The sequence below is a fragment of the Moschus berezovskii genome, chromosome 16 (genome assembly GCF_049115385.1).
Source record: "Moschus berezovskii isolate FMDL1 chromosome 16, NW_MosBer_1.0, whole genome shotgun sequence".
Taxonomy (NCBI): Eukaryota; Metazoa; Chordata; class Mammalia; order Artiodactyla; family Moschidae; genus Moschus; species Moschus berezovskii.
Genome location: NC_142475.1, coordinates 34,097,108 through 34,120,611, shown reverse-complemented (window position 1 = coordinate 34,120,611; position 23,504 = coordinate 34,097,108). Strand labels below are relative to the sequence as shown.

General features: G+C 38.2%; 2 protein-coding genes across 2 annotated transcripts in view; one reads left to right on the top strand and one right to left on the bottom strand.

Moving 5' to 3' along the window:
- Window positions 1-2,471: 2,471 nt before the first annotated feature.
- Window positions 2,472-4,178, bottom strand: LOC148775242 (uncharacterized). Its single transcript, XM_088844576.1, has 3 exons — window positions 4,098-4,178; window positions 2,866-3,353; window positions 2,472-2,628 (listed from the first exon to the last, which is right to left on the bottom strand). The coding sequence occupies exons 1-3, from the start codon at window positions 4,176-4,178 to the stop codon at window positions 2,472-2,474; spliced, it is 726 nt and encodes a 241-aa protein (XP_088700702.1).
- Window positions 2,634-23,504, top strand: part of RAD21 (RAD21 cohesin complex component) — a 28,349-nt gene continuing 7,478 nt past the window's right edge. Inside the window, exons 1-10 of the mRNA XM_055432058.2 lie at window positions 2,634-2,849; window positions 9,988-10,162; window positions 15,023-15,152; window positions 16,834-16,933; window positions 18,338-18,444; window positions 18,741-18,947; window positions 19,412-19,537; window positions 19,865-19,987; window positions 21,583-21,806; window positions 22,973-23,132. Of these exons, the coding sequence (XP_055288033.1) occupies window positions 10,019-10,162; window positions 15,023-15,152; window positions 16,834-16,933; window positions 18,338-18,444; window positions 18,741-18,947; window positions 19,412-19,537; window positions 19,865-19,987; window positions 21,583-21,806; window positions 22,973-23,132 (1,321 nt within the window). The 5' untranslated portion in view covers window positions 2,634-2,849; window positions 9,988-10,018. The remainder of the gene's footprint in view (window positions 2,850-9,987; window positions 10,163-15,022; window positions 15,153-16,833; window positions 16,934-18,337; window positions 18,445-18,740; window positions 18,948-19,411; window positions 19,538-19,864; window positions 19,988-21,582; window positions 21,807-22,972; window positions 23,133-23,504) is intronic.

Genomic DNA, 23,504 nt, shown 5'->3' with positions numbered 1-23,504 from the left:
ACAGGACTGGAAAAGGTCAGTTTTCATTCCAGTCCCTAAGAAAGGCAATGCTAAAGAATGCTCAAACTACCACGCAGTTGCATTCATCTCACACGCTAGTAAAGTAATGCTCAAAATTCTCCAATACATGAACCGTGAACTTCCAGATGTTCATGCTGGTTTTAGAAAAGGCAGAGGCACCAGAGATCAAATTGTCAACATCTGCTGAATCGTCAAAAAAGCAAAAGAGTTTGAGAAAAACATCTATTTCTGCTTTATTGACTATGCCAAAGCCTTTGACTGTGTGGATCACAATAAACTGTGGAACATTCTGAAAGAGATGGGAATACCAGACTACCTGACCTGCCTCTTGAGAAACCTGTATGCAGGTCAGGAAGCAACAGTTAGAACTGGACATGGAACAACAGACTGGTTCCAGATAGGAAAAGGAGTACATCAAAGCTGCATATTGTCACCCTGCTTATTTAACTTATATGCAGAGTACATCATGAGGAACGCTGGGCTGGAAGAAGCACAAGCTGGAATCAAGATTGCTGGGAGAAATATCAATAACCTCAGACATGCAGATGACACCACCCTTATGGCAGAAAGTGAAGAGGAACTAAAGAGTCTGCTGATCACGGTGAAAGAGGAGAGTGAAAACATTGGCTTAAAGCTCAATATTCAGAAAACTAAGATCATGGCATCTGATCCCATTACTTCATGGCAAATAGATGGGGAAACAGTGGCTGACTTTATTTTTTTGGGCTCCAAAATCACTGCAGATGGTGATTGCAGCCATGAAATTAAAAGATGCTTACTCCTTGGAAGGAAAGTTATGACCAACCTAGATAGCATATTAAAAAGCAGAGACATTACTTTGCCAACAAAGGTCCGTCTAGTCAAGGCTATGTTTTTTCCAGTAGTCAAAGTCCCCATTAAAAAGAACAAATAAAAAAAAATTCCCAACTAAAATAAGAGTCACCCGATGAAGCTTTGAATTCCAGCTGCCATGACCACTTGGCTGATGGACTCTAGCTTGTGAGTTGAACCCTGCCCCGAGCCAAAATGAGGTGACCCAGAATAAGTGGAGCAGAAGGCTGTTCACTTTCTTATCCACCTGTTGCTACAACACAAGAAAGTTAAAAGTGAGTTGTATTGTATAGCATGAAAACACTGGAAGGGTCCATGGCAGTTGAAAAACTAGCATGCAGCTGGGCTGGATTAAAAGTGCTAGGTGTCCACATCCAAAAATGATGATCCTACTCTCTTCTACTCTGGCTTGGAACATTATATCTAGCTCAGTGTGCCATTCTTTAGGGGGAAAAATTATAGGGGAGAATAATTTTGATAATGATAATGAAGATAAGTTAGTAATAAAACTTAGATTACTTGTAACAGGCCATGCGGCATTCCAAAAGCTTCTACACATATTAATTCATGAATCCTTGCAACAATCCTCTCATTTGATAAACCAAAAGCACAGAGAGAGGCTGTTACTTACTCAGGGTCATACAAGCAGAAATTGGCAGGGCCATATTGTAAAGCCCTTAAGTTTGGGGTAGGATGAAGACCTTTTCTTATAGTAATAGTGTTGTCCTACATAATACAGAGGATCAGGGAAGACTCTTGAGGAGATGGCTTTTCAACTAAGATGTGTAAGATTATCTAACAAAACAAAAATAAAGTTAGGGATGTAGGAAACCAACTTACAGTAACCAGGGTTAAGAGGGTGGGGGATAAATGGAAAGATTGGGATTGACATATACACACTGCTATATATAACATAATAAGGACCTACTGTAGCACAGAGAACTCTACTCAGTACTCTGTAATGGCCATTTAGGAAAAGAATCAAAGAATGGACAGATTGTGTGTGTGTGTATAACTGATTTCACTTTGCTGTATACTTGAGACTAAACCAAGATTGAAAATCAACTATACTCCAATAAAATATTTTTAAATGAAAAGCAAAAGAAATTAGACAAAAGGGGGAGGGATGGAATTGCAAGACTGTTCTAAGCACGGGGACCAGAGAGTGCAAAAATCGTGAGGCAGGAGCATCCGTGGTGCATTTGGTAATGTAAAAGGCGGAGTGACTGGAGCACAGTGAGGAAGAGGGGCCAGGAAGCTTGAGCAGGAGGCGGGGGCAAGACTATTGTATTTTTCTTAAGCACTTTGGGAAATAGCACTTAGGCAGATATATAGTCATTAGATTCCAGACCCTAGTTTGTGTTTCAGAGAAGACTGTCTATAAATATAGGTTGAGTGAATGAATGAACCCCTACATTTTAAATAAATGGTTTTATGCTTAGTTGCTACAGAATCATTAAAATGAATGTGTCAGAGACACATAAAACTGCACAGAGACAAGTTGTTGTCTTTTTTTTCCCCTTTAAAATAAGCCCAAGAATAAACCTGAACCCAGTTAGCGCTTCACTGGCAAGCACAGCGCGTGAGCCACTTGCCAGTGTCGCGAAACTGAAGACCCTCTAGCTGGAGAATCGGCTTTGCGCTTGCTCAGCCCGGGGCTGCTCAGCCAGAGGGCGGGTCCCCGGGAGAAGGAAATGGTCGCTGCGCCTGCGTCGCTGCTCCTGGGGCCTAGGCTGGCCGCGCAGGCGCGCAGGTACCATTTTGACCGTAAACATCCTGCCGATTTGAACCGGGGATTTGGGCGGCAGGAAGAGCCGCGGCGGAACGGCAGCCATCTTGTTTGTTTGAGTGACTCGGGGAAGGAGGCGGCGGCCGCGGCGGCGGCGGGAGCTGCTGCGAAGCTACAGCGCGCTAGGGCTGCCTTCCCTGCCCCGCCCCGCCCCGGCCCTGTCCCCTCCCCAGGCCGCGCAGCCCGCCAGCGCCCGGCGGAGAGCCAGGTAGGAGTCGGCCGACCCCTGCTTTCGCTGTGGCTCCCTCCCCCCGCCCGTTCGCCGCCGTCTTGCCGTCGGGGAGCCGGCCTCCGGGGGAGGCCGCGGGCAGGGCCGGGAGGCCGCGCGCCGGGCGCAGCCGCGCTGCCGCTGCCCTGAGCCCGCGCCGGCCGCCCCACGTCCCCCGCCCCAGGCCCGCCCGCGGCCGGGACCCGCGCCGCCCCTTGCCGGGTAACAGATGGCCCAGCTCTGTTCTAGGCCGGGGGAGCCGTTACTCGGCGGGTCCCTCGGGGGCAGGGGGAGGCCTGCGCCGCGGAGCCCGAGGAGGAGGTTTGAACGAGCCCGCTCTCGGGCCGGGCCGCCTACTCCGCGGGTGAAAATGGCTGTCTGGGAGGACGCGGGCTGCGGGGCGGGAGGCGGCGACGGCCCGCGGTGCCAGCTCCGGGGGGCCGCAGCCGTCTCGCGCGCGGGTCGGGGGTCGCAGGCACGCGGGCCCCCAGCCGGGCGCTGCTGCTACTCCCCCTTGCCCCGTTTTTGTTTTGTTTTTTTAAAGGAAAATGGATACGATGGGGATAGCAAATGTTAGACCAATAGAAAACGTGACCAAGGGAAGTTGCCTCTGATTCTTGGGAAATTAGCATAATTGGTTTTTCTCCCAGACTTTTCCTGGAGATCGAGGATATTGAATGTTGTGTTTGGGAGGGAGGTGCGTGTTTCTGACAAATAGGTGGTGTCTTTTTTTTCCTTGCTGAGAAAGGCTTTGAGGAGGATCTGCTGTAATAGTTTAGGGGTGACACTGCCGGGCTGTGTTGCAGATTTCGCGACCTTCTTCAGAGAGGGAAATGCTGGAGGGTTTGGCCACCTTTTTGTTTTTAAGGGTTTCTGGTAAAGGCTAGTGTTTATCGGCTTCTCTTTGCAAGCCAAAGTTTAACATCTGCTCTCCTTACGCTGTTTAGAGTAATCATTGAATTCCAGAAAATAAATTTCTGTTTTCTTCCAATGAATGTCAATGCCAGTGAGCAGTGTGATTGTGCAGAATGTTGAAGACAGATTGGGGAAGCTTTTTGAAGTTGTAGGGTCATTAAATTTCTTTGCTTATTGTTGGAGGCTGCTAATCAATTACTTTTAAAAAGACGTTGATGGGGACCTGTGCCATATCCAGTGATTAAATTATTTAACGGTTTGCAGATGAGGTGACAGTAGACTTTGTGCTTTTTTATATACAAGTCAATTATGCTGGTAGCGCATAATCTTTACCTTTTTTGTGTTTAGAGGCAACACATTACTGCACTCTAGAATTAACTTCTTAAGGATGAGGTTTTCCTGATGAGTTCCCATATTGGAACAAAGATTCTGAGTTTTATCTCTTACAATTTGGTACAGAAAGGAAAGTTCTTGATATTGAAAATGAAAATTTTGTGTTTTACGTTTAAATGTTGTGATATCAGAGTTGTTAGGCATGATCTTGGTAACTTCTATATACTCTGGAGGAGATTTTTTTCCCGGAGTAACTGCTTGTCTAAAGGCATTGTGTTGGGTATGATGTTTTATTTCTCAAAATCCTGTTTGGGAAAGAAACATCCCCATTTTAGAGCTGAGAAGGCTAAGACTCGCATGTTAAATCTCTGTTAACAGTTACAGAACAGCTAAGGAGAGAGTTGAACTTGAATCTAGGACTGTCGGGTTGTAAAACGCTCCTTCAAAGAACTTTAGTATCAAAAGGGACGCAGCTCTAATGTGTAGCACTGCAAATACCTTTTGTTCTGGAGACCCTCCCCCCAAACACCCCCCAGAAGACGGTTCCATTCTTACCTGAGTTAGATGTTGATGTTTTCCAAGGTTAGTAATCACTGAATTTCCACCTTTCAGTTTTTTATGGTTAGGGAAAATGACCACCACAGAATAACCAGCTTAATTCACTAGTTACTGGGAAAGCACTCCCAATAGAATTGTTTTTACTTTGAATAGGTGACATTTGTGTATGCCTTAAGTTTAAAAAAAGCCCGGACATTTCAGAAGGGTAGGCCTGCCTTTCTCACCGGACCTACTTTTCAAAGGTGACCAGTTTCATCAGTTCTGTTTTCACTCTGCAGGTATTTTATGCTGCTGCAAGTGCGTGTTAACATATATGTATAGAGAGAACTCTCTTTTTCAATACTTCATCATTGTTTTGAGAGAGCATAGAATTCTATTGCATGATTGTATTGATTTGCTTAAAATCACTTCTTAGGGGCTAGGTAGGTTTTTTTCTAATACTGTGTTGTAGTCTAGCTGGCAAGGCAACAAAATATTTAGTTAGACTTGTGGGCTCTGAAGTTCAAGTTGCATTTGCATTGAATACTGGTGACCTTTGCCAAGTTCCTTATTCCTCTCCTTTTCTTTCTTGGTCTATAAAATGGGCCAATATTTATCTTCTAAGACTGTCATGAAGAGAATGGACACATAAAATGCTTAGAGCTTAGTAAGTTTAATTTTTGATCTGTCATTATTATACATCCTCAAGTATACCTTTGGCTTATTAATGGAAGCCCAGTTTCTGGCTGGAGAGTATAAGATTTTGCCAAATTGTCCTTCAAAGAGGGCATTCCAGTTTATACAACCACTATCTTGTCCTGCTTTCTAACAGATGAGTGAAATATTAGGATGATTTAACGTCATTGTAGAAACATGCGCTGTAATTTGACTTTGGTTTTTTCGAAGTATCTTAAAGAAATTGCCACTTTTTGCGTTCCTGAATATGTTCCTAAATACTAGTCTGCCATTTCATATCAAATTGTTTAAATTACTTTTTAGGATCAGGTTTTAAAAGTTGTTTGCTGCTTTAGAAAAAAATTGAGAAATTATGAAATTGGTAAGCTATGTTTCTGGTAAGCAGAAATGTAGGCTTTCTGCTAAGATCTATTGTAAGGGGTTTCCAAAATTTAGGATCTTTAAAACTTTCAATCAGCCTTTTTTTGTGGGGATGGGGGGCAGGCTAAAGATTTGGTATCAGTAAGGGAAAGAAATGCTGCAAAAGGCGAGGATGATCAAATTTTACTCTTATTTAGATATTAGCCAGTAGTTGATCATTACTATCCATCAGACTTCCTTTAGTTATTAAGGTGATTTCCTCTTGCTAATTGTTTCCCAGATTAATTTTAGCACCACTCTGCTTTAGTTACTCCCCATCCAGTGCCAAGAAAGCATCTGTTTAGGAATCTCTGCCTGGACATAGTTGGGATATTTTAAGCATGGAACTCTTCACCAGCAGCTGAAGGGCTGGCCGTGAGCTGCTGACACCTGTTGAGACATGCCAGTTTCAATTTCTAAAATATCCAAAAATTTTTACATATATCAATTATGACATCACTTGGTGTATTTCATTTCCATTTTCATTAAACACATATTTAGTATTTTACATGCAGCAGACTGTTGTAGGAGCTAAATAGTAAGAGTTCTTTTAACTTATTTGGAACATGACTGTCTTCTGTAGTAAAACTTGGGGCTTATTGTCTGTAACAGCGACTATATTTCTAAGTCAGTGCTTTTAGTGACATTTCAAAGCCATAATTGGATTTCTGCAAAATCCTGTGGGTTATATTTTTAATGCTATAGAGGCAGCCTGAATTTTACACTAACAAACTTTAAGGCTTAAAGTAGAAGTGCTACAACACTTTTTGATTTTGACTTACTAGGTTATAAGGTACACTTGAAATGCTGTTTTTTTTGTTTTTTGAGTGGGGGTAGGTTTAGTCCTTTTACTTTAGAGTGCAAGGAGATCCAACCAGTCCATTCTAAAGGAGATCAATCCTGGGTGTTCATTGGAAGGACTGATGCTGAAGCTGAAACTCCAATACTTTGGCCACCTAATGCGACGAGTTGGCTCACTGGAAAAGAGTCTGCTGGGAGGGATTGGGGGTGGGAGGAGACGGGGAGAATGAGATGGATGGATGGCATCACCGACTCGATGGACATGAGTTTGAGTGAACTCCGGGAGTTGGTGATGGACAGGGAGGCCTGGCGTGCTGTGATTCATGGGGTCGCGGAGAGTCGGACACGACTGAGCAACTGAACTGAATTCTTCTTTAGTTCTTTTCTTAACTCCACATGTGCAAGAAAAACTTAACTTTAGGCAGTTGATGAAGCCTATTTTTTCTTTTGAAAACATTTTCCTAGTGTGAATTAATGATCCCCTGAAAGCATCTGGTTCAGAGAATGAAATTTCCATCAAATTATTGGCATCAAGATGAGGCAAACCTGACTGTATTACTCTTGTACCACCAACCTCCCAAACATTTTTGACAGGCATGAAATCTCTTGCCTGGAATATGTTTTATATATATGTATTTTCTGTACCTTACTGGAAAGAATGAGCACAGTTTTTAATTGAAAGTACAGTAAGCAAAGTTCTTATTTGAAGTTAGGGTCCCTTTATGAAAACATGCAAAGTCCAGTTGACTTAGTCTGGATCTTTTTCTCTGAATCTAATTCAAAAGGAAATTTTGCATTCCCAGTAGCCATTTATGAGATATGCGACTTCTCTGTACCCTCACCAGCATTAGCTGTTGCCGTTATTTTTTATTTTAGCTCTTACAAGAGGTGTGCAGTGATAGCTCATTGAGTCTTAATTTGCATTTTCCTAACTAGCGATGCTGAGCATCTTTCTTGTTCTTAATTTGCCTTCAGTGTATTCTCTTCCTTTAAATCACCCCCCTTTTCTAATTGGATTTTTTTTTTAGCTCTTCAGTTTTGAGAGTTCTTTATATATATTCTGGATCCAGATCCTTTTCAGATACGTGGCTTGCACATGTGTTTTTTCATTTTCTGTCTTGTCTTTGCATCCTCAGTGGGTTTCTTCATAATAGGTTCTTCCCCTTTATGGGACATGTTTTTGGTGTGATGTCTAAAAGTTCTTACAAAGCTTTAGGTGTTAAAGGTGTTTTCTTGTGTTTTTTTTTTCCCCCCCTTAAAATTTTATAGTTCTACATTTAAGTCTGTAATTTAATTTTTATGTAATGTGTGAGATTTGGGTTGAGGGTTTTGTGTTTTTGTTGTGGTTTGTTTTGCCTGTGGGGCGATATCTAATCACTGAAGTGTCATTTGTCAAAAAGACTAGTAGACCACCTCCCTCCTTTGAATTCTGCATCTTTGTGAAAAATCAGTTGGACTTAATTGTTTGGATATATTACTGTGTTCTCTACTCTGTTCCATTGATTTGTGTGTCTTTCTGGTAACACAGTAATTGACTATTATACCTCTAAAATAAGTCTTAAAATTGGGTAGAATGAGTCTTCACAGTTTTTGTTTTCCAAATTAGTTTTAGTTATTTTAAGTCGTTTGCCTCTCCTTATGAATTTTAGAAAAATTTTGTCAGTAGCTTATTAAAAAAAGCCTCACTAGAATTTTGATAGGAGCAGTGTTAAAGTTTCTTTAAAAATTAAAGGAATATTGTGCTGTCCGGTCACAGCTCACACTGTTTGTCTTGGAAAGTGAAAACTTATATTCACCAAAAGTCTGTATACACAAGTATTTATAGCAGCTTTATTTGAAATAGTCAAAAAACTTAGAAACAACCGAATGTCCTTCAGTGGGTAAAATGGCTAAGCAAATTGTGGTACCATACCCATTCCAGGGAATGCTGCTTGGCGTCAAAAGGAAACAAACTATTAATACATGCACCAAACACCTTGATAGATTTTTTAACATGATGCTGAATCCAAGAAGCTATTCCAAAGTCAGATACTGTATGATTCCATTTATGTAACATTCTCAAAATGATAAAGTTTAAAGAAGATCTAGTGTTTGGCCAGAACTTAGGAATGGTAGGGAGCAAGGGGTAGATGTGAAATAAGTTTTAAAATTTTACTTACTTTTCATGCTTTCTGTAAAAGTATGACTTACCTTTTTCCAGTTACGGACATTTTAGAAAAAAATAGAAATTCATTTGGTGAAAGATTTTTAAAAATCTGTAGAAAAGAAAAACTACGTGGTATAAGGGAAATTACTGTTTTACACAGTCCATGTGCTTTCTAGACTAGAGTATTTCAGGCTGTTTTTTTGCTTTGGGTATTTATACATTAGATTACTAAAAGGGAAATAACATTTGTATTTCTACTGAGAATGTTTCAGTCATGATGAACTGTATACTGTATCATTGTTCTCAATTTAGTATTTAAATTATAAGAGGGCAAGTGCTTTCCAGAGTTGAGAAAACTTAAGTAAAGCTTCTTTATAAGGCTCAGCTTTTCTAAACTACTCACTTGTAAAATGGGGCCAACCCACTTACTTATTAGTTTGGTGAAATGTAAAATGCTTGATATGCGGTAACAATTACTGTATAATGAGAATCTCATTTTTAAATGGGGTTCTAAAATGGAAATTTCCTCATTGATTAATATCTGTGCTTGAGTGTTTTTCATCCTGGACATTTTTTTCTTATCATGAGGAATAAATTTTCTAACTTTTGGCCAAAAGCAAACTTACTTCTTATTTTCAGTTAGTAATCTGGATTGGAATAGAATTAACACTGGATAGAACTTGAAAAAGAGTAGGTTTTCTGATGACAATTTTTACTTTAAGTGAAAAAGCATACTAGCACTTTTATTGTAAGATGACAGTGCGGCATGAAAGTGATTTGACCTTTGTCCCCTTGTCACCTTAGTATGGGGGGGCAGTCTTCTTCTTAATGCTATCAAAATTAATAGGTTGTTTTTTTTTTAATTCATACTCTACTTCACTTGAGCCTTTCATACATAGTTCTCAGATTTAAAAGAAAAGGAAACTTTTCAGATTTTTTGTGAAAGTTGCTCAGTCGTGTCCGACTCTTTGAGACCCAATTATACAGTCCATGGAATTCTCCAGGCCAGAATCCTGGAGTGGGTAGCCTTTGCCTTCTCCAGGGGATCTTCCCAACCCAGGGATTGAACCCAGGTCTCCCTCATTGCAGGCAGATTCTTGACCAGCTGAGCCACAAGGGAAGCCCAAGAACACTGGAGTGGGTAGCCTATCCCTTCTCCAACAGATCTTCCTGACCCAGGAATCAAAGCGGGGTCTCCTGCATGGCAGGTGGATTCCTTCCCAACTGAGTTATCAGGGAAGCCAGATTTCTTGTACATCTTGATAATTCAGTACTCATGTGGCATTTGTATTCATTTTTCTTCCCCCTCAGGTTTTCTCCTGTTTCATAGTCAACCAGAACAATGTTCTACGCACATTTTGTCCTCAGTAAAAGAGGGCCGCTGGCCAAAATTTGGCTTGCGGCCCACTGGGATAAGAAGCTAACCAAAGCGCATGTGTTTGAGTGTAATTTAGAGAGCAGTGTGGAGAGTATCATCTCACCAAAGGTATGTTTGATGTTGATGTTTTTATTCACTTTGTTGATCGTTCACTGATGTGTGATATAGAATTCTATAAAAACAACTTCTTAGGAAGGCATCTGTGTATATTGGGGGTAAAGAAAATCCATAGATTAGCCAGAGTTTCAATTTGATACACTCTTATCTAAAAATTGTGTTGTGAGTACAAAAATAATTTTCATTTGCCTCTTTTAATGACAGATAAGCATGGTCTGTGAAAGTGAAGTTGCTCAGTCGTGTCCGACTCTTTGCGACCCCATGGACTGTCGCCTACCAGGCTCCTCTGTCCATGGGATTTTCCCAGCAAGAGTACTGGAGTGGGGTGCCATTTCCTTCTCCAGGGGATCTTCCCGACCCAGGGATCGAACCCAGGTCTCCCGCATTACAGGCAGACGCTTTACCGTCTGAGCCACCAAGGAAGCCACTTATTTTATATTTGACTTTCTAGATGTTTTTGTACTAAATATTTGTATAGGCAATTTTGATTGAGGAATTTATAGAATTTATATAAAGTTTTCAAAATAAGGACCCATTATTTGGAAAATGTTACAGGGGCCAGACCTAACTACTTTATCCACATAGTCAACAGTGTCCAGAACACTTGCTCCACCTCAGCTTCACAGGCCTACTCGTTATTTCTTGAAGATACCAACCTTTTTTCCTTGTAGAACTTTTGTACTTGGCCATGCGCTTTCCCTAAATATTTAATTACTGTGTACCACTAGAATGAAAGGCTTGTGAGTGTCCTAATCTTTTCTGCCTTGTTTGCTCCTCTGTTTCTAGAGATTTTCTTGATATCCTCTGAAACTTCTGAAGCAGTCAGTGGTTTCCACCCTTGGATTTCACAAATTGTATAACTTAATACATGTTTTTTGTGTTGCCAAAGAAGGACCATTAAAACACACACAAAGCTACTAACATCGTTAGCATTTCATTGAGGAACAAAGAGATTGATTTTAAAAATGTATGAAGGGCTAATCTCAAAGGTATAGTCCTTGAATGTAGTTTTTTTAATACATATATTACGTCTGTATTTTAAAGGTCCTTTCCTGGATGTCGTATTTATACATATTCATATACACATACATCTACCAGTTTTCCTGTTTTTAAAGATTCCAGATTGCAGGTCTCTGGATCAGCATTGGGAGCTACTGTTAGAATTGACAGTTAAATGAGAGTAGTTCTTTATTGCTGAAAGAGCAAGAGGATCCCAGGAATAAAGCTGGGGTGTAGCAGAGACTCGTTCAGAAAACTTACGCGGAAAAATGCTTTACAGGGGAGAAGTGAAAGTTTGATTTGGAATTAGAGTACATTATAAAGTTTCTATGGAACTTCAGCCAGTTTTAGAGTTATTAATGTAGAATTTATTGGTGTTAGAGATGTTTTATTGTTTCTAAGACAATACTAATTAGAAAACTTTCTGCAAATGGGAAAATAAGTGACCTCTAGTTCTACCACCTAGAGAAACATTTAGTATTTTGGTATGCCTTCTGGACTTTCCTGGGTGCGTGTGTTATACATGCAATTTTTCTCCCTTTTAATGAATGTATACAAAAACTGCATTGTATGTTTTGTAACAAGACTGCGTCTGGGAGAAGCTCTATTCATAACTGCCATCATTTTAGCAGTTGTATTGTACAGTGTCATAGTGTCTTAAGCACAGAACGTAAAATACAAAAACGCAGAAACACACTTGACTAACTGAAGTGAGGTCATTTGTGTTTTCATAAATTCACTGTGGAAACGCTAATGTGTATGATTATGGGGGTCTGTTGCAGACACTCCTGGGAATATTTTGATAAATGGTATGTGCACTGCATTAACTTTATAATATTCAAAAAAGCTTTGAATTCCAAAACACATTTGACCCCTAGGACTTCAGATAAAGGATAATGGACTTGTAATTTATAGTTGTGATTGTGTATATTTTGCCAGCTCCATTTTTTAAAAGGAGGGAGCTAATCCATATTTTTTCCCAAATTTTTTAAATTTAATTCCTCTGGTCTTTTAATGCAGGCATTAAAAATTACAGTAATACTTTGGACAGAGCTTTTCCTGGATACAGGCTCATTACGAAACAATATGCAGTTTTATGTACACAAAAAGAAAAATTGTGTATATGGACAGATAAAAGCCCAAAAGGCATGTTAGAATATTATTAAAGATTGCTCCAGGTGGTGTGATTACAAGTTTTCATTTTCCTCTTTAAAAAACAACCATTTTGTAACCGTTATTTGTAAAATCTTTTGTTCTGTGTCTTTCTTTAATGTTGATGTTTTAGGAATATGATGGTTGGAGCAGGTGATGTACTTATTTTTAAGATATCTGATGCATTAGGAATGTATTCTATGGGGAAGCTGTACCAGTGTGTACTGCTGGTCAAATTGAGAAATGTTTTCTTTTTATAAGTATGCTTACTGAATTAAGTAAATGGAGAAAGGAGAAATTGAACTCGTTTCTGGAAATGGATATGTGTGGCTAATCTTTTAACAAAATCCATAAGCAAATACTGAAGCTGATTTGGCTTTTAAAAAAACACATTTTTTCATAATATGTGCAGAGTACTTTGTATGCCATTAGGGACACTTAAAACTCTAAAATCATTTCTGTTTTTCTTTGATTTTGGTCTATTGTGATAGAATGTATCACAATAGATACCTCCACAGGGTGAAATGACCTAAAAATTTCTAATGTTTGTTCTTGTTGTGCAGTTCTTGTGGGGAAATGTTAATTTAGTCGTTTAGAACCCGTGTCAGACAGATGGTCCACTCAGAACTCCATTCCTTCCCCCACTTTGGTTGGAACGGTCCCTCTTAGCCCCTGTAGAGCTGTCCTTGGATGTATATAGCCTGTGTTCTTGATCATACCTACACGCTTAATAATGAGCAAGCTCAGCAGCAAAAGTTCCACACCTCATTTTACCTCCTTCTAGACTAAATTCTGAACCAAACTAACCTAGAAAGAAAGAAAGCCTTTGCCCAAATACTACCTTTTTTTAAACTATTATCTTCATTTGTAAGTAATTTACTTTGAGGTAATATTGATCTATAACATTATATGATAGATTTTGTGTTTTCTCCTTTTGTATACCATGCAGCATGCTCACCACCTAAAGTTTTGTTTCCATCCATTCCCATAAAGTTGACCCCTTTGCCTCTCCCCATCCCCTTCTTCCAAGGTAACCACTACTCTGTTTTCTGTGCACCACCTTCTAAACGTTGCTGCTTCTGGACAGGATAATGGCATATACCATGGTTGAATTTTCTGCCTCCTTTTTTCTCAGGTGAAGGGTTGGGCGTAGTCATTATTAATTTAAAATTTCCTAAGGCAAGCCATAAAGGGAGAGTCTCATTTTTCCATTAAGAGCAGCATTTTAATTGGGTAAGAGATTCATCATCGGATGTGTCCTAGATGTAGTCACAAATTTATTACATTTTTAAATAAGAATTTATAACTCTAAACTTCACAATTTATGCTGTCATGTGATGTGACCATAAATGTAGATCCTGAGTTATTGTTAATAGAATCTTAGACTGCTTTAGGGAGTACACATATTAACTACAACAATACATTGTATTGTAACTTATAAATAACATAGTATACTAATCATAAGTTAAGCTATAAGCAAATATTTAACAGCTTTCTTTCTTTGCTACCTTAGATTTTGATGTTTCTGTGGTATGATCTGGAAAACAATCTGATTAAGTTGCACTCATGTTTTCTTGTGCTTTTAAAACATGTTACTGTAACCAGAGGAATTCTGATTCTGTTTAGATTGAGGGTTCAATTCCCTCATTCTTTCCCCAACTACTGTGTCTCATCCCACATTCTGCTGCTGCTGCTGCTAAGTCACTTGAGTCGTGTCCAACTCTGTGTGACCCCATAGACGGCCTCCTACCAGGCTCCCCCATCCCTGGGATTCTCCAGGCAAGAACACTGGAGTGGGTTGCCATTTCCTTCTCCAATCCCACATTCTAGACCCCCCATAAACTCTGGTCAAGATCCACCTTGATAAAATACAAGCTGAGGAGTGTGATTTCTTGTTTAAAAAAAAAAAAATACTGTTATCCTTTATCGGTTAGTATGCTTTCTAGTCAGGTACTAAGCACAAAAAGTGGCTTAAACAGTAAGGAAATTAGCGGTCTTGTTTAACTAGAAGTTTTGGAGGTCGGAAGATCTCGGATTGGGTCAGCCGTTCAAGCGTGTCGCCCGAGGACTCACCTAGACTCGCCTCTCTTAGTTGCTTGGCTTCCTGTCCTTATCCTTATGCCGTGCCCTGTGATCAGAGGGCTACTGCAGGCAGCTGGAGCCCCACCTGCGCACAGTGCAGGAGGGGAGGAGAGACTGTTCAGGTTTTCGTGGAGATTTTTATTTTTTTAATTGGGAAAATCTCAGAATTCTCTGACCTATTTAATACTCCTTGTTAATTGAACTAGGTTGTATGCCCACTCAAACAAGCATCAGCAGAGACGAACAAGACCATCATCTTTCAAGTCTGGGGACGTTCACTTCCCACATAAAATCAGAGTTCAGTTAACTGACAGGGAGCAGTGACTCTGGATTGGCATCCAGAAATATCACAAACTTAATGCTAATGATAACAGTTCATGGGTTGCCTTAATACTTGCTTAATAGCTACATTCACATCCATGTTCATTCATAAATTTCGGTCAGTCTGTTCTTTGGGTATACTCAGGAAATTTACAGGTGAGAAAATACATACATGATTATGAGGTAATGGTTAAAAGTATGAAGAGATATAAACTGCCTATAAATTGCACAACATACAGGCTTTCAAATTTTCTCTAAACCCAAAACATTACTGTTTAAATTAATGTTAATCCGCAGGTGAAGATGGCACTCCGAACATCAGGACATCTCTTACTGGGAGTAGTTCGAATCTATCACAGAAAAGCCAAATACCTCCTGGCAGATTGTAATGAGGCATTCATTAAGATAAAGATGGCTTTTCGACCAGGTATTGTTGACTTTTTTGTTTTAACTTTGAAGTTTATTGTCTTCAAGGTGAAAAACTGCTAAGCATGTATTTCTAGATGGGCATTCCGTTCTGTTCAGTCGCTCAGTCGTGTCTGACTCTTTGCAACCCTGTGGACTGTAGCCTACCAGGCTTCTCCGTCCATGGGATTCTCCAGGCAAGAATACTGGAGTGGGTTACCATCTCCTTCTCCAGGGGATCTTCCCGACCCAGGGATCGAACCCGGGTCTCCCGCATTGGAGGCAGACGCTTTAACCTCTGAGCCACCAGGGAAGCCCAGATGGGCATTAGTTTAATTGCAATACAAGGAGCCCTTCAAAAATGGGCAAAGCTTGGAGAGGCAGTGTTTCAAGGGAGATAGCCCATTTCATTTTTGTTCTGTGAATGGAATTATGGCAGACCTTTTTTGTTTTTCCTTTGGAGCTGCATTTTAACTCCTTTTTCAGCAGTCATCAGAGGTTGAAGTGTTGAGAACTCATTGTTCTGTTTTTAAAAATACAGCTCAGAAGAAAATCTTTTTTAATGTAGTCTTAAATTCACTTTTAGCTGAAATTGTTAAAAATTTGTTAAATGTTCTATTTGTTTTTTTGTTTTAGGTAATAGTTGATTTCTAAAACTGAACACTTGCAACCAAACTTCCATCTGTATAGATAAAGTATTGATGAAATTTTATTCTGATTAAAATAATCTCAGTGTGTAGGAGGGCTGCTTTATACTGTTAATTTCTACTGCTGTTGTATTCTTCTGTTTCAAATTATTGTAACATGAATAGTGAAATCTTTGAGATTCTAAGATTTGATTAAAAGTAAAATGCTTAGGCAGAGGCCATGATACTTGATTGTTTTCTACTTTGTGGCTACTAAGCGTATTTTGCTAAAATAGCATTTTGTTTCTTTTTATCTTTTAAATCAAGGCATGTTTATTATCAGTTCAGTTCAGTTCAGTCGCTCAGTCGTGTCCGACTCTCCGCGACCCCATGAATCACAGCACGCCAGGCCTCCCTGTCCATCACCAACTCCCGGAGTACACTCAAACTCATGTCCACAGAGTCGGTGATGCCATCCAGCCATCTCATTCTCCGTCGTCCCCTTCTCCTCCCGCCCCCAACCTTTCCCAGCATCAGAGTCTTTTCCAGTGAGTCAACTCGTCTCATGAGGTGGCCAAAGTATTGGAGCTTCAGCTTTAGCATCAGTCCCTCCAATGAACATCCAGGATTGATCTCCTTTAGAATGGACTGGTTGGATCTCCTTGCAATAGACCACTTTAAAATATAGGGGAAAATGTAAAGAAAATAAAATAATTTAATCCCACTTTTCTAAAATAACTAATTCCTCTTAACATTTGGGATACTCTTTTGCAGTCATTCCTTTTCCTCATAAATTTCATGCTTATACAGAAAGCTGTTATTAATACTTATTTGTTGCTATGTCCTTTTATTAAAGATTTCTCAGTTTAATTCATAATTAGTGCTTTGACCTTTTTCTTGTGATTCAAGTAGTGTGACTTATGATCATAGAAAAAGCTAAAGTACTTGTGCTTCAGTGGTACTGAAGCAACCCTCCTGGAATACAACCTTAGGAAATTAAACTGACATTTTACCTTCCTTGACCACTTGATAATCTTTGGTATAGCCAGGGTTTGAAGCTTACTGTTACTTTTCCAGGTGTTGTTGACCTGCCTGAGGAAAATCGAGAAGCTGCGTACAATGCCATAACCTTACCTGAAGAATTTCATGATTTTGATCAGCCCCTGCCTGACTTAGAGTATGTCTCTCTCTCTCTCTTTTTTTTTTAATCATGACTTGGTGTACCAAAAAACATTATTGGCTTACAAATACATAGTTTTCTTGGGATGTTTTGACATTGAATTAACATGTAGCCAAAATGCATATGCTGTATTTATGATAGTATATAAATATGAAACACATAACCCAGAAGTGTTTCCTCTGTAAGAAAACCATGTAAGAAGAGAATTCTGATTTGCTTAGGCCATTATGTAAATTGAACAGCTGTCTAGCCGTTTGCTTTACATAATGATATCAATAAACTTAAACTGTAGCTTCATGATTTTTTTCAGAGGTATTTACTAAAGTCTTCTACAGTTTTATCATCTTGAACAAGCTACACTCAGCCACAAGTTTTGTTCTTTTCTTTTTTTTAATAAACATGTGAGATAACTTTATACAAAGAGCAAGCGAAGGTCATTGTCACAGCATGCATTTGAGAACAGAACATTGTACAGAGATGACCATTATAACAGAGTACTGTGGTATGTTGTTTATCTCTTCTCAAGTCTTCAGAATCCAGCTATCATTACCATGACAGGGAATGCAACTGTTACTAAGTGATTAAGTAGCACAATTAACCAAGAAACCCTATACATCAAGCCCCATTTATTTTTTAACAATTTTTTTTTTGCTTTTAAAAAAAACAATCTGTGGCTTATATAAATTTATTACATACTTTGAGTTTATTGTATTAATTGGTGCTAGGCACTATTTGACTGCTTTACTTTATCTCTATACTATGGCGTTTTGTTTTTTTAATTTTTATGGTGGAATTTCTCCTTTTTAACACAGCTGAAAAGTAAGAGTGATTAGTATTATGAACTCCAGGTACTGATCATCCAGTTTCTTTCATTATCGATACATTGCCAGTTTTATTTAATGTGTACAGTTGACCCTTAACACCAGTGTCACCTGCAAGGGTCTCCTTATGTGTAGGTGTTTTTTTCCCCCACTAAATGCATGTTGCACTATCACCCAATCTGAGGTTGGTTCATATTAAACAGAGTTCCAGAAAAGCCAGTTAACGTCAGTGTTCACATAGCCTATAAATTGCAGGGCCCTGATGCAAACCCACGGTTCTCTAACCCGTGCATCTCTAAGTTCTTTCCTCTCTGTATACCCTGTTGCTTTATGTAGTGATTTCAGCATACTGTATTTTGCTCACTGGTCATTAACATTTTTAAAATTCAAATACAAATGAAATTAGCTTTTAAATCATTTAGATTCTTGGATTGTATTTATTTAATGTCAAATATTTAGGCTCCATAGGTTGTGTGTATGCTTTTTTCCCCCCTTATAGAATAGAATTGAGATATGTTTTCCCTTATAAAACAATACAGTGAGAATTGAGACTAAAGTGTTTTTTTAAATTCTTTTATAGTGACATTGATGTAGCCCAGCAGTTCAGCCTGAACCAGAGTAGAGTGGAAGAGATAACCATGAGAGAAGAAGTTGGAAACATCAGTATTCTACAAGAAAATGATTTTGGTAATAGAGAAGGAAATCATTAGCCACTAGCTGTAATATTAAAGTTATGTCACTTAACATATTTAGGATAACCTAAATTTGGATCTTGTGTTTGAATTTTCTGATCACATCCCAGAATCGGTTTATGCAATGTAGATGCTGAAGATTTAAAGTTTAAACCAAATGTTTTAATATTCAAAGACACATAAGACTTTATTAGGCAAACATGGCATTATAATTAAATCAGAAGGCATTTTCTTTTGTGTCAGCAGTATTTCTAACTTTTTTCAACTAATGATTGACTAAAATTTGTTTAGGTGACTTTGGAATGGATGATCGTGAGATAATGAGAGAAGGCAGCGCTTTCGAGGATGATGACATGTTAGCAAGCACTGGTGCTTCTAATCTCCTATTAGAGCCTGAGCAGAGCACCAGCAATCTTAATGAGAAAATTAACCATTTAGAATATGAAGACCAATATAAGGATGACAATTTTGGAGAAGGAAATGATGGTGGTATATTAGGTAAGTCACTACAAGGTGATTAACATAATTTCTTTATGTAGTTGCAGTGTTTTAGAGTGGCTGCTAATTCTCAGTCTTGAGCAGCTCTCTAGGTATATGTGTGTAAATTGTGACCAGTTGGTTCAGTTGAAGTTTTCTGTAAACCTGTAACCTTAAAATGTTAGCAATACCTAATTTTGTTTATACGTGCTTATCTTGGAATTTTAAGTTTTACTAATTCTTCAGGCTTCTCTATTTGTGTCTGTAAGTATAAATTTTAAAATTAAGAAGGAGACATTTTTCCATGTGTGGAAGTATTTAATACTTCTGTATACTACCACAAAGAAAACAGATGCATATTGAATACAGATTTAACTTTTTAAAATTTAATCCATTTTGACATAACCTTATTTTCCCAGTGATTGGCTATTGATCTTTCAGCATTTCTTTTCTAAACTGCAACTAAGTTACATTCCCTATTTCAGATGACAAGCTGATTAGTAACAATGATGGAGGTATCTTTGACGACCCCCCTGCCCTGTCTGAGGCGGGGGTGATGTTGCCAGAGCAGCCTGCACATGATGATATGGACGAGGATGATAATGTGTCAAGTAAGCATTTCATGCTCAGTGATTGCATGGGATTGTATGACATCCAAAAACATATTTCACGTAGAAGACCAAGAACTAAACATTTCAGTTGTTAATGAACTGTGAATCTTAAAAAGTGCTTATGGTTGAGTCTCTTGTGTGTTTAACCCTGTGCTCCTTCCTGTGTTTTGGCCAGTAGGTCAACTGGAAAGACCTTATAATTAGAAAAATGTTTTCTCTTTGGTACCAGTGGGTTGCTTTCAGTAACTCAAAGGGGTTTTTTCCCTACCATTTGTTGGATGTGTAGTAAATTCCAAGCCTTTTGTGACCAAATTTCTGCTTTTATAGTGGGTGGGCCTGATAGTCCTGATTCAGTGGATCCTGTTGAACCAATGCCAACCATGACTGATCAGACAACACTTGTTCCAAATGAGGAAGAAGCTTTTGCTTTGGAACCTATTGATATCACTGGTGAGCAAACATACTTTCCAGTAATCTCCTCATTTTAAATAACTTTTCTCCTTTGTCTGTCATCTGTAGTAGAGTCTTTAATCAATGACAATTTTAATATCTTACAGAATGTTTTTACAAGTTGCTGTGAAATAGCTTCCAAAGGATCAAACAGGCTTTCTGCAAATATGTATCTCAGTCTTTGGGGGTTACAAAAATGCGAACAGGTCACATGTATAACAGTTTAAAAACACTGCAGGGCATTTTTCAGTAAAATAACAAGATTGACTAATCAGTTATAGTACTTAAATAAGAAGCATAGCGAAGTATTGGAGGTGCCTCCTCTGAGTAGAAGAGGCAATATGTAATTTGGATGTGAAACTTAAAAATTTTTAAATGGTTTATGGGTACAGTGGGATAGAATAAGTTATTTAAGTGTGACTCAAGATATTGTTACTACTTTTAAGTTAAAACAAGATTAACTTTCGAGATTTCCCACTTAGAATCTGATCACCAAAATTGGTACATGGCTTCTGGTTTAAAATGAGTACTCTCTGTGTAATGAACTCGATTTAGGAACTGAAAATATAAAATGAACAAGTCTTTTGTCATAGAGCTTCAGCAGTAGGGGAACCTAGATAATTAAGTAAATTATGTACTGTATTATTGACAGATATCACAGAGATCTATAAAAAAAAGTAAGGACAAATACTGCATTGTTTAAGACAGTTGAGCTTAGCCAGGTGTTATAAGAACTTGAACTTTTAATTTCAAGGAAGGGAACTCAGTAGCTGGAGGACAGGGGCTGGACTAGGCTGTCACTGTGTAACATCTTTTTGAATTTTGAACCACATGCGTATTTTATCTTTAAAACCAATAGAGTTAATGTAACTATGACAGAATGAAATCGTGAGGATTTAACACCATGAGCCTTTCCGTATCTTAAGAAACTGAGATAATGTTTACCTTCCTTGTGAGAATTTAGTAAGGTTAGAAATGAACACACAGAAAGTGCATAGGATGGAGTTTCAGGTTCATCTAGCTGGGTTTGGGCTCCTTTCACTTCATCAAGCTGCTTATGCAGCTGCCGTCTATGAACAGTAACTTTTCTAATAAAAATCATAGTAATTGCAGCCACTTATGGAGTCCTCAGTCTATGCCAGACACTATACTAATTATTTTACAATCCCTTGTAAGTGGTTGGCCATATTCCAGATGAGAAAATAAAGAGGTTAGCAAAGTGAAATGGTCACTTACCTAATTGGCAAAACCTAGCGCTTGAGTCTAACTTTGAACGAGGTGAGGTATGTTTTGTATTTACAATATAAGACTACATGGGCAAAAATGAATTGGTTCTTAAAATTTTTTTTTTTTTTTTTTTGCTCCTTTTGTGCTAAAAGTCAATACATACTCATTCAGCAAATTTTTATTGAACATTTATTATATATCAGCTTCGATATGATGCTTGGGAAACATCGGTTAAAATAGATTCTGTACTCATGAAAGTTTAACATTTCTTCTAGGCATGTAGAAAGGCAGAAATACAGTGAGACCAAAATTGTACAGTTCATGCTGGCCTCTCAGAAAGATGACCTTATTTTCTTTTATCATGCCAGTCAAGGAAACAAAAGCCAAGAGGAAGAGGAAGCTCATTGTTGACAGCGTCAAAGAGTTGGATAGCAAGACAATTAGAGCCCAGCTCAGTGATTATTCTGATATTGTTACTACTTTGGATCTGGCACCACCCACCAAGAAATTGATGATGTGGAAAGAGACAGGAGGAGTGGAAAAACTCTTCTCTTTACCTGCTCAGCCTTTGTGGAATAACAGACTACTGAAGGTAATAGCGTTTGCAGGATTTTAAATTTCATGCAGAGTTTGATCATTTTTAAAAATAAACTTTAAAGCCTTTTGTTTAAATCATTTTTGATCAGGTATTGTTCAGCCAGCCATATGGCATCTTTTTTCTCCCTTAAACCACAGTATACTGAACATAAACCTGGTCTGAAAGATTATGATAAGTGACACCTACATTTCTAAAAGATGTGGAATGAATTTTCACTATTCTAAAAAGCCACTGGTGTTTTTAATAATAGTTCTCTCTCCTCAACTTCTCATGATAAATTATTAGTTCTGTTGCCTTAGTGTGTACTGTGGCTCAAGTGTGCGTTCTTTAGATGGTGCTTTCTGGCTAAAACATGGGTTGGTTCTGCTTTTCCCACAGTACAGATTTATGACTTTATGAGAATTTCTTCTCATTTACAGGCCCTTTTCTACAGTTGAATATTCTTAGATTGATTATAAAAAAATCAAAGTCTTTAAAGCAGCAAGGCTTTGTTAAAACTGCTGTTTTTTTGGACGCACAATCATAATCAATTGGAAGAAGGTTCTTAAGATTTTTTTTTTTTTGACTTAGTGGTTTCATTGTCAATAATTTTTTCTGAGGAGATAATTTAAAATATGGGGGAAAAACTACTCCATGAAGATGTTAAATAATTTTATTTACAGTTAAATTTTTCTAAAGAACCTTAAAATATTAAAAAATCTTTCAAGCGTGGCATATATATGCACACACATATATATTTCCACTCAGTGGAATATTCAGTCATTAAAAATACTAGAAATAATAGTTAATAAAATTACCATATCATTAAGTGAAAAGGGTACTATGTAAAGCTGTTGGGTATGATATCAGTTAGATTGAGTTTTAAGTGTATGGATGTGTAAATAAACTGCAGGTAAATAAATTTAAAACTTAATCTCCAAGTTAGACAGTGGATAAAAAAATTTCATCCTCAAATTTTCTAAAATTGCTGCAATGAAAATCTTACAGGACTTCAAATTATAGAATGGAGTGTGAATATGCTATAACATTAAGTAGAAATCTTGCTCAATTTTATATATATACACACCGACTATTAAAACATTGTAATGTTAGTGGTAGGTTTTCATTTCTTGTGATTTGTAGTAGAAGTTATATTTTTTATTTTTTTTAATTTTTTATAGCTCTTTACACGTTGTCTTACACCACTAGTACCAGAAGATCTTCGAAAAAGGAGGAAAGGAGGAGAGGCTGATAATTTGGATGAATTCCTCAAAGAATTTGAAAATCCAGAGGTTCCCAGAGAGGACCAGCAGCAGCAACATCAGCAGCGTGATGTTATTGGTCTGTTCTATTAGAATATTTCCCTCATAAAGTTTAAGTGAACATTTGATTTAAATTTTACCTATATATTGCCAAAGTAAAAGAAATCAGGAACAAAATAGTGTACTCAAATTTTGAACAGGGAAATACATGCTTTATACTCTCTGATTGCTTAGAGGTTTAGGACTTGACTGAGTGCTAGTCTGCTAAAGGATTATCCTGCCTTGGACTGGAAGTGGCACCTGTCCTTTTAAACCTCCCTCCTACTTTTGAATGTATTGTTATGAATTGAGTAACTTTTGTGGAGGTAAAATTTTATGCTGCCTTCCTTACTAGGGAAAGTACCTATGTTGTAGCATATTAATATTACATGATTCTAAAATACTGTTAAGG